Source organism: Equus asinus, chromosome 5 (genome assembly GCF_041296235.1).
Source record: "Equus asinus isolate D_3611 breed Donkey chromosome 5, EquAss-T2T_v2, whole genome shotgun sequence".
Classification (NCBI taxonomy): Eukaryota; Metazoa; Chordata; class Mammalia; order Perissodactyla; family Equidae; genus Equus; species Equus asinus.
The window spans coordinates 47,284,320-47,301,369 of record NC_091794.1 but is presented as its reverse complement, the minus strand read 5'-3'; the positions used below and the strand labels follow the sequence as shown (position 1 = coordinate 47,301,369).

Genomic DNA, 17,050 nt, shown 5'->3' with positions numbered 1-17,050 from the left:
TTTTTACCCCCTTAATCCTGAGAGAGTTGTGGTTTCCTTGAAATTTTTGATCTTACATCCCCTTCAAATTACGTGAAGTCTTTTGTAACTGGCTCATTGACCTCCCTTCCACTTTAATTCCTGCAACTGGTCATTCCCTGTGACTTCTAGATCCATTATGTGATTCCCTGGCCCCTCACTTCGTTTACCTGTGACTTTCTGTTCTACTCTCAGCCTCCCTGCCTCAGAGTCACATTAACTGAAACAGCTCTGTTTCTAACGTTAAACTTGAACTTCAAGATTTATAATCCTAAACTCTTATTCTTTAGCTTGTTTGTTTAAATAAAAACCTCACACACACACAATTCTTAGCAAATTTGGAATGAAGAGTATAGAAAAGTTGGAAACATTTAAAATGAAGAAAATCTATGTTGCTTTCCATTAAATATGATGTTTACTGAAGATAAACTAATTTAGGATTTAAGGATATATTTTCGTCTGTGTTTTGAATTTTTTACCTTGATGTACTAGCATTGGTGTCATCACAAGTACATTCAAATATTACAGTGGAAATAATTCTTTAAAGAAAGAGCTTTTATTGCTTATTTTCACTATATTAATGTCAATGAACTTTTAATATTTGATATGTAACATAGATCTCTGTCCTATTTCTGCTTGCCTGTGATTATGATACTGCTTTTTGATCTTTTCTAATTAGCCAATACAAGGTAGTACAATTTTCAGCTATAGTTTGTCATATTCACGATCATGACCAATCTCAATTCATTAAGTAACTTAATCTAAATCATTTTGTGTTAATGTCTTTCAGTTGATGATTTTAACCTTAAGAGATTTTCTTTTGAAAAGGCAAAATAATATACTAGGCTTTCATGGAAATGAAAACAATAAATTTAAAGACCTTATAAAATTCACAGAACTGAAGTACATCCTGAATCACAAGGTCTTTTCTGATTTTGCTCCTCCCTTTTCCAGTGTTACTTCACCTATCTCTTTCTTTTGCATGAGTTCCCAGTTTAGAAAAAGTTATATCTTAACACAGCACCTTGAGTTTATAACTTGTATTTTTTGTTTAGTGTATTGGTTAGTTACCTCTTTAACCTTTCTCTTTTTCAGTAGTGTGTAAATATGAGAGCAGAACCATTTCTGCATGATTTACTATTTAACCTTAGTGTCTTGGACAGGATCAGAAATAATTGTGAACTCTGCTCTTAAACTGGTATCAATTATCTTTTAAATCCAAGAGAGAGATCCCAGGGCAACTATTCCCCTTCCTGAACTCAAGATTCCTCTATCCTTCGATGCTGTTACTTCTCACAGTGCTTCGAAGTTCTTTCACACCTCTGGGACCTTTTGCAGAGACCCTGTCCCTTAGCCTATTTTCCTGATTTTTGAGCTCTTGTCATATAAACGTGAGAAGAGCTACATAATTTCTGCTTTACGATTACATGGATGAATTTGTCACATAGTAACTCTCCTTCTTATCACATATAATTCTGGAATGACTAATAGTCAAATGAGCTACATACAGATTTACGTGATTAGTGCCATTTTATTTTTAAGTATTTGGTCTTTAATTGTTTTTATTCATATTACTGACAGTGACTTTGTTTTCCCTACAATCAGATAGCAAGAAAACGGCACAAGGTTATTGGCACTTTTAGGAGTCCTCATGGCCATACCCGTCCCCCAGCTTCTCTGAAGCACATTCATCTAATGCCTCTTTCTCAAATTAAGAAGGTGCTGGACATAAGAGAAACAGAAGGTATGCTCATTGGATAAACTATTGGCTAAATAGAAATAGTTTATATTCATTGTAGGTTTGATTCACTCGCTTATTTATTTAATTTTTAACTGGTAAATTATCTTTAAATATAGTTGGTTAGTTCTGGTAGAATAATTGTTGTTACACTTATGTCTCAACTCCATCTCTAGGAACTGACTTTACTTTTGATTTTTTTCCAATGAAAGTGCTATTTCAACCTGTGGGATATCTTCATCCCTTAAGGAATATCTTCCTCCCTTCAATGGTTACATGACAAAACAGTGCCTTAGCTTAGTCTATTCCCACACCAAAACTTACTTTTATTCCTTCAGAACCCAGAAGAAATCACCAGTCTGTTACCTGTGCTCCGCATCTTACACCTTCCCTGTTGCCGATGGCGGCATTATTAGGGTTATGTTTAGGATATGAGCAGGAAAGGATGTGCATGAATAGATATATCCAAAGTGACTATGGTAGACTTGACACAGGTCAAATGTGTATTAAGGAAAGCTTGTACTCTCAACTTTGCTAGTGTTAGGGAGGGTTCTCTGAAGGCCTGAATTTGCTAAAACTTTGTACCTACTAAACACAGTGTCATCTGTTTAGTTGGCAGCTAGTGATGTATGTGCATGGGCATATTTTGGATGTTGGACATATGTTTTTACAGTGTAAGCTGGTTCCATTACTGATCCCATCCTTTAATGATGTAAGGCTTTGAGTTAATAGAAACGTTAAAAAAAACTTGAACAGCAGCTATGTTGCTATCCTTACTTGGTTGTCAAATTCTAGATTCGTTTAAGGGTTACATAGTGCATTTATTTAAATCATCTGCATATTTTTGGATTTTAATTATGGAAGACTTCATTGTTTAAAATAGGTTCCATTTTAGCATCTTCATCACAAAACATTTTTTTAACTGTTTTGATATTTGGACATTTTATTTGTTTGAACTTGATTTCAGTAGGTTGAGCTATTGAATTATTCTTATAAAACTTAAATTCTAGGGGCCGGCCCCGTGGCCCAGTGGTTAAGTTTCCATGCTTTGCTTTGGCAGCCCAGGGTTTCGCCAGTCCGGATCCTGGACACAGACATGGCACCGCTCATCAGGCCATGCTGAGGTGGTGTCCCACATAGCACAACCAGAAGGACCGCAGCCAGAATATACAACTATGTACTGGGGTGGGGGTGCGGGGCTTCAAACCTTCTAGAATTCTAAGAAATGATATAATCTAATTTTAAAAACAACGTCATAGAAAATATTAAATGTGGAAAATACTGCTTACTTAATGTCAAATTATCATTCTTGGTTTCTCACATGGTACTTACTATTTTAATTCTTTCCAGTATTTCAGCGTAATATGGTGATATTCTTTGTTCAGTTAAAAAGAGTGGACTGAAGGATGGGGAAGAGATAATTTCATTGGAATTTTGTTGCTCAGAGGGAACTAAACTTGAATGAATCTATTATTTTCGAAAGAGTAACATTTAATGTTTATGATTATTCTGGAATCCTAGATTGCCATAATGCTTTTGCCTTGCTTGTAAGGCCACCAACAGAGCAGGCAAATGTGCTACTCAGTTTCCAGATGACATCAGAGGAACTTCCAAAAGAAAACTGGCTAAAGATGCTATGTCGACATGTAGCCAACACCATTTGTAAAGCAGATGCTGTAAGTTCTTAAACCACTACTATAGTGAAATTTAAACTCCATAGCAATAAACCTGTCCCTTTCTAATACCTTGTTAATTATGAATGTGAGACAGTTTTAGTTTTGTGGGTATTGAGGACACCTGGTTTAATAAGTTATTTGGAAAAGATTTTTAAAAGTATTAGATGCATGAAACATTTCGTTGAGTCCCTAGCTTGCAGACAGGCCCTCATAGCCTATGGCTCTGATTTAGTGGGGCTTCTGGGGCTTGTAATGTATCCTGTGATTTTCATTGGTGTTCTTTGACCTGGCTATTTGTAAAATAGAGGGTGTTTTGTTTTGTTGTTTTTTAAACTTCTTGAAAGCACTACGTGAGTTGTCGCTAGTTGCTTTTCCTCTCAGGCAAGTTGCCAACCCACTTTTCTCAGTCCAACCCCTTAAAATCAAATGCCATTGTGAGTATATAATTATCTTTATCATATACAGATTAACGTGAAGATATATGAGAAAATAAATTAGTGAAGTTAAGTGACTCACCAGAAACTATGTAGCCTGTGTAGATCTTGGATGAAATCTAGGTCCCTTAGAAGATAATTTGTTTTCTTCATCGTGTATGGGAGAGACATGTGATGGACAGATACAGACCCCTTCATCTTTGCACAAATGACACAGAGGAGAATGTATTGATAGATGACTCTTTTCAGTATGGTAGTACTGTAACTGAGATTGTCTTGGACATTCCTGTGGGAATAAACATTTATTTTGTTATAATTAAGCCTGACTTTGAAAGACATTGAGGTATAATTATTATTGTTTATTAAATAGACAATACTTGATTAAAGGTCCCTACCTCAGTGTTTAGAACAATTAACAGACTTTTTGATTTGTTTGTGTTTTTTGAAATTTATATGGGACAAGAATATGTTATAAATAAAGGTTGGTTTGATCTGAAAATGTTCATACAGGGTAATACAGTGCTACTGCATACAACAGAATACTGGCTAAAAAATGATGAAGATAGCTTTTGTTATAAAGCTTACAAAAACGCTCATTATAAGGAAGAATTATTTTCATAATTCTAGGTATCTGTATATAAAATAGATCCTTACGGTACAGTGATTGCCTATTGTAGAAATTACTTCTACATTTATCATGTCAGACTAGATGGCTTATGCAATCCTTTCCAAATTTATAATGATAATATGGAAGCATAAACAGTTAATGGAAAAATTTTCTTAAAATGCAATCTATTGAATTACTAGCCAGGAGATGGCTAATAATCTTAGAACTGAAATCTAAACAGCTAATGAAAAAATTTCACAGAGTTAAATCAGCCACAAGATGGCAGCAAACACTTAACTATGTGCTGATTTACTGTCTTAAACCACAAAATTCTTTCAAGTTGTGAAATTTTGTTACTAAAAAATATGTTTGTAAATTCAGATATTCAGTGACTTCAGTCAAGCTCTTTCCCACATTTAAAATACTATACATAGTAAATTTTTAAAAAGCCCTGAGTCAGTGTCTTATCATTTGAGAACATTTGCCATGTTGAAGAGAAAGTATTTCTAAGAATATATATACTCAAAGGATGTAAAAGATATTAAAAAAATCTGATTCTTTGACAGTAGTTTTTGTCCTCCCTATCATATATTTTTTGGTGCCCTAAATAATTGGAGCTTACTTAAGAGTAAAATAAGTAGAACTGTTTTATTCTGTACTATTTTGTTTGTCACACCCATTTGTAAATGCCTTAAAAATTAAGATTTTCAGGCTGAAAGAAACTTAATCTAATCTCATTATTTTACATGTGAAACTAAGATCAAGAAGAGCTTAAAGCTAACATTAGAATCAAGGTATCTTTGTTCTTGGTTAAACCCTCTTGGTAGTTTTTCTCTCCATGGATGTATCCCAAATTCTGTTATTTCAGGATTTAGATTAAAATTTTTATCTGTTGAAAATTTTATCTGTCACAATACGTAGGTATGTATTTTTGGTCTCTTGCCAACATGTAACCTTTAATTGCATGATCCATACTCTTAAGGTTCATATATTGCCTGAAGTCAGGTGGTAGCTTTGCTGAAGCCATTTCAGATTTCTAACCTCTAATATGAAAAGTATAATTTTATTAACAAATGAATTTAAGCAATATTACTACTCCCCTCCCCCAACTTTGAATAGTTTAGAAGAAGTAACTTGATAGTTAAATACTCTATGCTACAGTTCACTACTTTTACCACTAGTTCTTTTTATTTCTTTTAAAAATCAAACTTGTCCTACATCTTGGTCAAATCACCACTGGCTATTTATGAGTAGTAATATTTATTCTCAGCTTTTAAATTTGTAACTAGAATTTCTAACTATGTGAGAAATAGGCTGAAGATAGAACATATATCAGAAGAGTTTGTGCTTCTGAACCAATATTTATAATGGATTTAATACGATATGTAGTTAAAATTATAATTATTCTTCTGGTTATCAGCCATACATAGTAAGTTGCTAATATAAATGTCTGTTACTGGTACTACTTTAATTTGACCAAATCAGAAGCTCTAAGCTGTAAACCTAATTACAGAATTTGAGGAAATCACTAAGGCAGAGGCAGAGGCTAAGGGAGGGGACACATGACACTAGACAATTTTTCTTTTGTGTGTGTGAGTTTGAGGACTGGTGGGAGAGGAGAACTTAGGGAAAGGAGAGTCTGATAACTCACATGTGGATGGGTTCATTGGCTTAAGATGTCAGAAATGCTAGAAAATTTTCTGTGAATTAGCACCCATGAGTAGACCTCTGAAATCTGTAGCTGTTTCCCTTGAAATTAATATTATATCTCAATGGGAGAACTTGGTTACTGCTTTCTAATCTTAAACTCGGCCGATCTGTCTTTAGAACTGCTCTCAGGTGCATGTGAATTGGAGGCCCACTGAAGAACTCCTTCTGCTCCCAAGCTGCTTTAATGCTCGAGATACATTGAATAAGTCATAAAATGTTGTAAAAATTGTTTTAGTTTGTTATTGAAAATGAGTTTCGGTTCCAGTATAAATTTCATTTTTATTTTAGAAATTTAGAGGAATAGATTAGAAAGCAGTAGGATTTTTTTTGAATAGTTACCATTTTAATGGTAATTATTAATGAGAAAAAAAGAGTAATAGAAAAAAGCCTAGGAATACGGAAGATACATTTTCCCTCTTTTGCACTTTGCCTGTGATTTGCCCTATTTATCTTCCTCTAAGCAGAGAGAACTAAAGAAAGTACTTCATTTTTACGTCTTAGCAAACAGCTACGTTGTCTTCTCAGCAACTAGTGAGCAAGGTGTTTACTCTCTGTCATTCTGAACCCAGAGCCTTCTAGAAACGTAAAAGACCTCATATCTACTGCCCACCCCCCGCCCGCACTGAATCAGAAGCAATTTATTTGTCCATTGAGAGAAAACATGAAGCCATCTGCTCCCTTTTCAGTTCATAGGTGGTTATTATATGCTTAGTAGTAGTTAAGATAGCAATAGGAAAGACTGCGAATCTCTTCTTTATTAACAGCTGCTTAGGGGTTTAAATTTCGGGTGCCTTCATTATAAAAAGAGCATTTCATCAAAATGAAACACACTTGGAATTTAGTTTCATTATATATACATTAATACATTTTGAAATCATATATTTTATTCAAGGAGTAAATTAAAGTTACCAGTATTTAGTTATATTCATGCTATAATTTTTACTATAATTCAAATTGAAAAATAGTATTTGCACTTAAGAAAAAAATCAAATAGATAAGTGTACTGTAGTAAAATATATGTACTTGTCCCACTAGTCTTTTTATCAGCGGTGCAACTTTTGATGCTTTCATAGGTATCTTTCTGGAAATATAAGTGTAGACGTGTACATTTCTTGTTAGATTTATTCCTAGGTAATTTTCTCTTTATAATATTATAAATGAGATGTTTTTGCTGCTTAAGTTGTTCTCTAGTTTTGTATATAGGTGAATTTTTGATATAAGTATGTTAATTTTGTAACCCATCTCTTTTATTAAATTAATTCTTTTATTGTTTCTAATTGTTTTCCACCTAATTCTGTTGTTTCTCAGTTTTCAGTTTATAAAAAATGTAAGTTGACCAATTCAGAATGAGCATTGATAACTTACTTTGTAGTTTAAAAACAAAACAAAGAAGGAGAACATATTTCAGCATCAAAACATCCTTTTTTTGAATTTTCCTCTATGTCTAGGAATATAAAAAAACTTCTATCAAATAATAGATTTTTAATATATATTTGCTGATTGGATGAAATTGAAATGAAATCAAATGAAATTAAAATTAAAAATAGAATGAAATAAAAACAAAATTAAGTTCATAAAACTAAAGCTACAGCTGTGTGTAGTTTATGGTGCCGTATGTACAGCCATGTGGGAAATGGGATCCCTCCTCTGTGAGGTATAGGGAATCTTAAGGCAAAAGCTTGCAGGTGAATGTGATGGGAATGCAGGGACACTCAGGGACAGGCGGAGCTTGAGTCACAGTCCTGACTGCTTTGTTCCTCATGGATTGGCAAGAGATGTTAACTATTCAGAGCTATTTTGCAAGCGATTGTCCCTATAATTGGCAAGAACCAATTGAAAACTCTTTAGAACTTATTTATAACAGAGTTTAGTTGAGTAACTAAATAAAATGTAAGTACATGCATATCACTATTTTTCCTCTATGCTAGCAGTAACCAACTAGAAAGTGCAGGAAGAGAAGACCCCCTTTTCAAGTAAAATTTGATATACATTTAGGAAATTTTAGTATAAATTTAGCAATAGCCTTAGAAGGAACAAGTGAAACCTATTTTAAGAAAACTGCAATACTTTATGGAGAGACTTATGATGTTCCTGTATGAGAATGCTGACTAGCCATGAAGATGTAAATTCATTACAGTTCCTATAAAGTCCTATAGGAAATTTCTGGAGTTTGACAGAATTATTCTAAAGATGGTCTTTTGAACAAAAAGCAACAGTAAAAAATTTAGAAAACAGTACTTCCTTTATGAACTATTAAATTGTATTTTTAAAGTTACAATGATCAGAATAGTGCACTGATTCAAAAATTTATAGGTAGATCAAAAAGGGTAACCGGCCTTGAAATAAGACTTTATTGTATGACAAATATAGAATTATAATAATTTAATAAGATTGTTAACACATGGTGCTAAGATAGTTGGTTAAGTGCTTAGAGAAAATTAGGTGTGTATCCTAACCTTATATTCCCATTAGTTATAGATAGATTTAAGAGTTAAATTTGAAAAACTCAAGAAAATTTAGGTGGTGAATGCTGAACTTGAATCTGGTTGTTTATTTTTGTTGTTGGTGAGTTTTAGGAATTCTCTATATATTCTGCATATTAATCCCTTATCAGATAGATGATTTGCAAGCGTTTTCTCCCATTCTGTGGATTGCCTTCTTACTCTTTTGATAATGTCTTTTGGACAAAATTTTTTAACTTTTCATGAAGTCTAATTTGTCTGTGTTTCTTTTGTTGCCTCTGCCTTTGATGTCATATCCAAGAAATCACTGCTAAATCCAAAGTCTTGAAGCTTTTGCACTATATTTTGTTCTAAGAGTTTTATAGTTTTAGCTCTTATGTTTAGATCTTTGATCCATTTTGAGTTGGTTTTTTTGTATATAGCGTAAGGAAAGGTCGAAGTTCATTCTTTTGCTTGTGACTGTCTAGTTTTTCCACCCTGTTTGTTGAAAAGACTATCCTTTTCCTGTTAAATAGTCTTGACGCCCTTGTCAAATCATTTGACCATATTATCTGAGGGTTTATTTTGGGGCTTTCTGTTCTACTCCATTCCATTCTATTCTATTCCTTTATGCCAGTACCATATTGTTTTGATTACAGTAGCTTTCTAGTAAGTTTGAAACAAGGAAATTTGAGACTTCCAACTTTGTTCTTCTTTTTCAAGCTTTTTGGCCTTTTGTGGTCCCTTGAGATTCCACATGAATTTTAGAATGAATTTTTCTTTTTCTGGAAAAAAAAATCATCGAGATTTTGCTAGGGATTTCATTGAATCTGTAGATTGCTTTGGGTTATTGACATTTTAACAATATTAAATCTTCCATTTCATGAACATAGGATGTTTTTCCATTCATCTGTGTCTTGTTTAAGTTCTTTCAGCAACAACATTTTGTAGTTTACAGTGGATAAACTTTTCATCTCCTTGGTTAAGTTTATTCCTAGGTATTACTTTATACTTTTTAATGCTATTGTAATAGTTTATTTCCTAACAACAAGAAAGTGGAAGCTCTTTGAGTGTTCAAAAATACTAGAATGATAAACTTAACTCTAGTAAAATCAGAAGAGATTCTTATCAGCTGTTCATTTAACATCTTGTGTTTGTAAAGGGCTTAATATTTCATTTTAAATACTGTGCATTATCTTGTTTGAGCCTTATAATTACTATGGGTTATATATACCAGGTATTTTCTACATTTTGCAGAGTGAACATGTTCAGAAAAACCAACATTTGCAAGATTGTGTAAAATTCTCCTTAGCTACAGAATGATCTTGCTAGAGGATGGTCTTATAGTGCTAGAGTAGTGAGACAACTCGCCGATTCATGGCCTAGATTTATAAATTTAAAGTGAACATTGGCTGCTGAAGTATGCAAAAACATTTTGTCTAACTTGCTTTCTTCTGAAAGCCCAGACATAATTGGAGCAAGTAATATTTTGAAGTACTTGAGATTAGTTGTCTCGTTTAAAATTAATTTTGGTTAGTGGTTCTTGGCCTAAATCTTTGACTCCTTCCAGAATGTATTAGCTATGAACCCCCTCCTCAGAAAAAATGTCCTTTGTACTATGTACACACAGAAGTTTGCACATAATTTCATGGGGGTTGCATACCTCCTGATTTCTATCCATTGCCATTTCTAGGAGCCGTTGATCACAGGTTCAGAACCTCTGATTTAGAATCTGTCTAGATGTTAATTGAGGAAGTAAGGGGAAAGTAGGAGAAACTCTGTTTTGATTTGAGATTATCTCAAGGAAAGTTTGTGATACTGGTTTTCTAGCAGACTTTATAATTAAGCATTATGTCTGCTCGATTTCTAACTTGTTAGTTTTAGGCTTGTTAGTAAGATTTTATATTGAGTTCTTTATCCAATTGCTTTGGTGTCCATGGTCCTTGCAGTGAATTTTCATTTACTTGATACTTATTTTCCACTCTCCTTAAATTAGTACATTTCAGAGTAGAAATTATGTTAAGCACATCAAAAATCTTGAGTAGCTTCATTTATGTATACTTCCATATAGCTTCATTTATGTATACTTCCATATGTATATAAGTGCTTGAAGGTTTATAAACAGTTGTGTGTTTTTATTTTTTATATATTTAAAATGATTAGAAACTTGTTTTTCAACAGGAAAATCTTATGTACACTGCTGATCCAGAATCCTTTGAAGTAAATACAAAAGATATGGACAGTACATTGAGTAGAGCCTCTAGAGCGATAAAAAAGACTTCAAAAAAGGTGAGTCTTAGTGAAATTATTATTTAACATATCTCCAAAATGTATTTTTCAGAGTATATTAAAATAATATTGCCATAAACACCATTGTAAAGATAGTCTATAAAACAAAGCTGTTTTTGGTTCTAGGGAATAGTCCAGAGATTATAGTTTTAGTTCCGTGAATTCTTTGCCTCAGTAATTATAACAACTTGTTATCCCTCTCATTCTGATTGCAGTGATGCTTCTACGAACTGTATACCTGGGTGGAAGTGTACTGATGGTGTGTTAGATAGAGATGTATGTGCATTCATCTTAAATATTGCTGCAGATGTTTTTCAGCCAAGAGCACATGACAGAGTCAGGAGACCTGGGATCTATTCCTGATCATAAGTGTGTTTCAGTGTTCTAACAATGAAGATAACTTTCCTACTTATTTTGTCAGAGATGTTGAGGACTATGTAAGAATCTTGGTAAATGGGACTTTCTAAAAGAACTGAAATTTTAATATACCAGGCGAAATTTGCAGCTGTAGCCTACTGCTAGATTTATAAAGTCTTTAGTTTTCTTTGAGTTGGAGGGGAGGAGCTGTACTTTATTTAATCACCTTTGTATCTCTCAGCATTTAACATGTGTGATGTGTAGTAGATAGACATGTTAATGATGATTCAAATGAACTCCTTCACTGTTTCAGTAAAGAAATTGAGGTTCAAGTGGATTTGTATTAAATATCTCACAACTAAATTTAGTGGAATCAGACAAAAACCCAAGTTTCCTCTCTCCCAGGCCAGGTTTTTCCTCACAGTTTCTTTCTCCCCTTGGACTGTGATGCTCTATGAATGCGACATGGAATGGTCTACAGCGTACTATATTTTCTCACTGCCTTGTCCAAAGAGGTTCTGATTTTGCCATATACCGTTTGTAGAAAAGCTTTTCATGTGTCATTTGGCATTGTTTATGCATGGTCATTCTTATCAGTTATGTTAAATTTGTCTAGGCTTAATTAATTATAGTTCTTTTTAACTCTAGGTTACAAGAGCATTCTCTTTCTCCAAAACTCCAAAAAGAGCTCTACGAAGGGCTCTCATGGCATCTCAAAGCTCAGTGGAGGGAAGAAGTCCTTCCAGCAATGAGAAGCATGTAATGAGTCGTCTGTCTAGCACATCATCATTAGCTGTAAGTGACTTTGATTTAATGGGCTAAATGACTTATTCATATTTATAGAGTTGGTATGCAATTTGTTAACTTTTTAAAGATGGAACTGTTAATATCTCCATCATTTTTAAAATAGATATCTTTAAACTTCTAACCTCTTAATTGGGTAAAAGTAACTGAGAAAACCTCACTTAATGAACTAGAGACATACTTAATGTGTAGTTTATTTGATATGAAATTTTATTGGGATTGAGATATGTTCTAAAATCTCTAAGAAGAGAGATACATTTCAATGTGGGCTGTCACTTTACTAACATAAATAGCAATGGTTCTGTTCATACAGATTGGCTCCAATAATGTAGCAGAAACTAAGCTTTATTCCTTTTACTATTTCTGTGATGAGTAGAATATAATCTCTGAAGCTGTGAACTTCAAAGGATGATAAGAGTTCTCAATTCATGTATATATTTTAAATGTTTCCTGAACAATCCAAATTCCCAATGGTGTCAGAATTATTAGACGTTTAATTAATATTAAGGACATTTCTAACCTTTACTGCTGTCACTAAGTAATGAGTGATCTGTATGTTCTTTGTAAAATTATTATTAATCAAACCTACTAACATTAAGAAAAGCAAGTGACTGTCACTTCTCAGTTGTGTGTCCTTCAGCAAGTTTCTTATTCTCTCATCCCCATTTTTGTAGATGACAGAAAAGCGATTAATAGTATATAATCCTGTTGTATTGTATTACCCTATTGTGTTATTATAAGGACTAAATACGTACAGCACACACACACACACACACACATATGATGCAATTATATTGAGAGGCAGTTCGAGTGGTTAAGAGAATGAACACTGGAACTCATGTTCAGATCCCAGCTCTGCTGTCATACTAGCTGTGTGACTTTTGGCAAGTTATTAAAGATCTGTTTCAATTTCACTGTCTTTAAATGAACCTAAAGTGGTAGCTGTAAGGATTAAATAAATTAATATGTGCAAAGCACTTTGAACAGTCCCTGGCACGCAGTGCTCTAGTGTTTTATAAGTGGTTACCTTTTATTCTATAAAATTTATACAGCAAGGCACATAATGCTCACTAACTTATTTTTTTAAAAAGTTAAGCCTTTACTTAATATATTAAAGAGGTACAGCTAAATCTATAAGTATGTTTATACAGATTTTTGATTAAGGTTAACCTTTCGGTGAGAGAGGAGTTGTACTTAGTTGATAATATAAATATATGCAAAGAAATTTGATCAATGAAAAATGTGTTAAAAGTGATCAAATACAGTGAGCTTGCATTTATTAAAATCATATTATAAGCTCTGAAGGCCAAAGTACTGTCTCTTTATTTCCTGCATCTATAATAACTATTATAAACTTATAAGCTTTTCATATGAAAGTAACTGCATTGTAGAGAAAAATTTTAGGCAATTTATATTATTTATGGTTTTGCCATTTTTATGTAAATAAAATATAAATAAGTATCTAAAATATCTTTCAGACATTTGTGTCCTCTCAATTGCTTGTTTCTGTTCTGACAGATTACCCATTCTGTTTCCACAAGCAATGTAACTGGATTTACTAAGCTTGTTTATGTTCAGCGCTCAAACTCTACTGGTGGGCGCGCTCAGAACTCCTGGGTTCCATCTGTCCGTCATTCTGCCTCACGAGCTAGTTTTTCAGAGATGCTAGAAGGAAATACTGACTTTTTCAAATTTCAAAAAAAGTTCTATCCAAGTCATCTTTGACATTTGTGAAGAATTAGGAGATATGCCAACAGTAATGGAAACAAAGCCTCGAAGTTTAATGTGAGCTTAATTAGCTATTTGAAATTTGTATTTGTTAAAAAAGAAAGTATTCTTTCTAAACTGAATCACTTATTAGGTGGATGGGGACTTTTGAATTCACAACTGTATAACTCCTTCGAATTCACAACAACTTAGGCTTTATAGAGTTTCTTTGCGTATTGGCACATGAAAATATTTTTGCAAGGTAATTTACTCTTAAGTCCATAAAAAATCAATCTCATTACAAATTTTCTTATTTATGAAAACGATCATTTTAAAGAATAGTAGTAAGTGTCATGTAAAGTGGATTTATATTCTAAATCTGATTCTTAATCTTAGATTTATGGCATATATATAAATTTGTGCCTTTAGTATGGCAAATCATAAAAGATTCACCTGAGGAAGATGTAAACTTTTATATTATCTACTTAAATCATTGCTTTGTTATCGCTTGAACGGTAATACTTTACCAACTCAGCTCTTTCAACACTTCATTTTACTTCCTTGTGATGAGAACTTAACAGCCGGCTACCTTGTTAGCTCTAAGTTTAGCTACGGTTAGCCATTCATGGATTTTAAAACAGTAGTTTTCTTTATAATTCATTTTGATTTACACCCACTCTTGGGTTTTTGGTATTCTTGTGCATGTTTCTTTGTTATTGTTGAAAATTCTGATGTTATTCACTTTGACCCCTGAAACAATAAGTTTAGACAGCTGAGTAGCTTAATAATCTCTCTTATCAGAAGCGCTGCAATTTTGCTCATTTTTTATTTGGAGCAAAATTATGCACACAAACATATTTAAAGAGTTTAGAACTTTCAGATGTCTTTTAATTAATTGTTACGGTAATTTGTAAAATGTACAAATGATATGCATGATGCTAAAAAGTATGTTAGAATTTTCTGAAAGATAATCTAAAATCTGTGTCTTGTCTTTACAGGGTATCCCATCTCCCTCCCTTGTCAGCCTTCCTTCCTTTTTTGAAAGGAGAAGTCATACTTTAAGTAGATCTACAACTCATTTGATATGAAGCTTAAAAAAATCTTAATTTATAGAAGCTTATAAACACCTTATACCAAATAAGAAACTGACTTAAATGGTACTTATCATTAGCACTTGGTGAAAGCTGGAAAGAAGGTAGATAACACTAAGCTATGCGATTTGATTGTCTTTTTGAAAGAAGTTAACCTGTTACAGTTTTGCAGTTAATCCATGTAAAAAATTGTACTGATTTTGATGTAATTTTTCTGTCTTCTTGAATCCTTCATTGGACCAATAATTTAAGTTATTCATGATGTCAGTAACTTTGCAACCTGATAGAGTAAATAAATTTTATTGGTGGATGCCAAATACCTCTGTGAATCTCTTTGTATAATGTCCATGAATGAATTTTTGGGAATACATATTTGTGTATCTCAGTTTGTGCAGAAATTAAGTGATAGCATAGTATGTACTGATTAAATAGTGGAGTCTTATTTCACATGTGCTGTTTGAAGTAGTTACTTAGCTGCTCCATTTGCAGTTTATTTTATTCTCAAGTGTTTTCACGATCTAGTGTACAGATTTAAAAAGATTAGCCCTTAAGAAGAATAACATTTAAAGGATATTGTTCCAACATACTTTTGAAAATTGAAATAAGGACAGAAAGATTAAAAAATAATGTATATTTTTGCACAAACATGATATTGGTGTATACTTGTAGCTGTTTCAAAGACAATATATTTATGGTGATTTTAACCAGTAGCAAATCTTAATTTAGTTAAGTAGTGTATGAAATTTTATTTTGAAGGATAAGACCATGGGGGAAATTGTGGTAAAGATTCTTTATATTCTTTATGAAATAACTCTAAAGTTGGCATCAGTTTTACTAACCTGCTGTAAAATACATAGATACGTGTATGGGCAAGTTTTTATTGTGGTTTCATAATTAAATGTAAAATTGGAATGCATTTTTTTGCTGTTGTAAAATATTTTTCAAGCACTGATGTTTTTCACAATTTTTTTTAAATAGTCGGTAATGCGAAAGAATCAAGTTCCTATGAATAAATGCATTTTTATTTCCTACCTGTTTAGGGAGTACTGCCAACTTTTAATGGTCATTTAACAATTTCCAATTATTTGCCTTAATAGTTTAACTGACTAGATTGTTTTCTGTGCCACATGTGCCACTTTAAATAGTAAATGACCCTTTATTGCTATATTTTAAAAGCAGTTGTGTTAGCAAGAACTTTGTAAATAAATAGTTAAAACCCAAGTATATTTTATGTTTCATGTTTTAAATAGTTCCTTTAGACAAATTTTCATAGGCCCGTGTGAATGCCTGCATCCATTTCTGTGCTGTTGTGTATTTGCTTGCATATTTATGTGCTTATACCTTCCTGCATTAATATTTTTGAGCATTACGTGTATAGTGGGCTATGTGTAGGATAGGAGCTTTTAATCTGTAGTCCACTTTGCAGAATGGAGGTAGTGAATCCTATGATGGTTACATAAAATGTTGTGCTTTTGTGCATTATGCATTTTTATGGCAGAAAATATGGAACTTTTATTTTATTGGAGCTGGAGCTGTGATTCCCTCCAAAAGTGTAGGATTTCAAGGGAGAGGAAATGACGTGAGATAAGGCATGAAGTTGGAAATGTATTAGCTGTGTACTGGCAAAATATAGGAAATGCTTCCAGTTTTTATAATTAACTACACCTGCTCTAGTATCTAGTATTTTTTGATATATCCCCATTACCAGTTGAAGACAGCTTGCATGTATTTATCTGTTAATATACTTTCAGGCGTATGAATATTAAATATAATCAACCTTTTCTTCTCTGTTGAGAAAATGATGTTTTGTTTATTGTTCTTTAATCTGATGGGTTACATTAATACATTTTGTAATGTTAACCCACTCTTGTATTTGTAGGTTATACCCTACTTAGTCATGACATATTGAATATAGAACCATAAAAAAATAAAGAATTACATATATGGAAGAGACGTAAGAAAATGTTTAACTCCAAAGCAAATTTGAAAATCTGGAGAAACTAGGCAAAATATAGCCAAAGTTGACCCAAGAAGAGAGAGAATTCTGATGGCACAATAAATAGCACAAGGTAGAAAGTTAAATATGTACTGTTTAAAAAGACATGAATTCCAAATGATTTTTAAAGCCAAGTTCCAGTGTTTAAAGACTACTTAATTTATAGTAATAGTCATACTTTA

The 17,050-nt window shown here is 32.8% G+C and overlaps 1 protein-coding gene across 11 annotated transcripts in view; it reads left to right on the top strand.

Moving 5' to 3' along the window:
• ECT2 (epithelial cell transforming 2) overlaps positions 1–16,819 on the top strand; it is a 104,999-nt gene extending 88,180 nt beyond the window's left edge. For 6 of the 11 annotated variants that reach the window (XM_070509429.1, XM_070509430.1, XM_070509437.1 and 3 more), the window contains 6 exons: positions 1,624–1,762; positions 3,278–3,432; positions 10,806–10,913; positions 11,919–12,065; positions 13,593–13,859; positions 14,780–16,095. In XM_070509429.1, coding sequence (XP_070365530.1) covers positions 1,624–1,762; positions 3,278–3,432; positions 10,806–10,913; positions 11,919–12,065; positions 13,593–13,799 — 756 coding nt within the window. In that variant the 3' untranslated portion in view covers positions 13,800–13,859; positions 14,780–16,095. Of the gene's footprint in view, positions 1–1,623; positions 1,763–3,277; positions 3,433–10,805; positions 10,914–11,918; positions 12,066–13,592; positions 13,860–14,779 lie in introns of all 11 variants that reach the window. The other 5 variants (XM_070509431.1, XM_070509432.1, XM_070509436.1 and 2 more) reach the window with 1 other exon arrangement.
• The last annotated feature ends 231 nt before the right edge of the window (positions 16,820–17,050 follow it).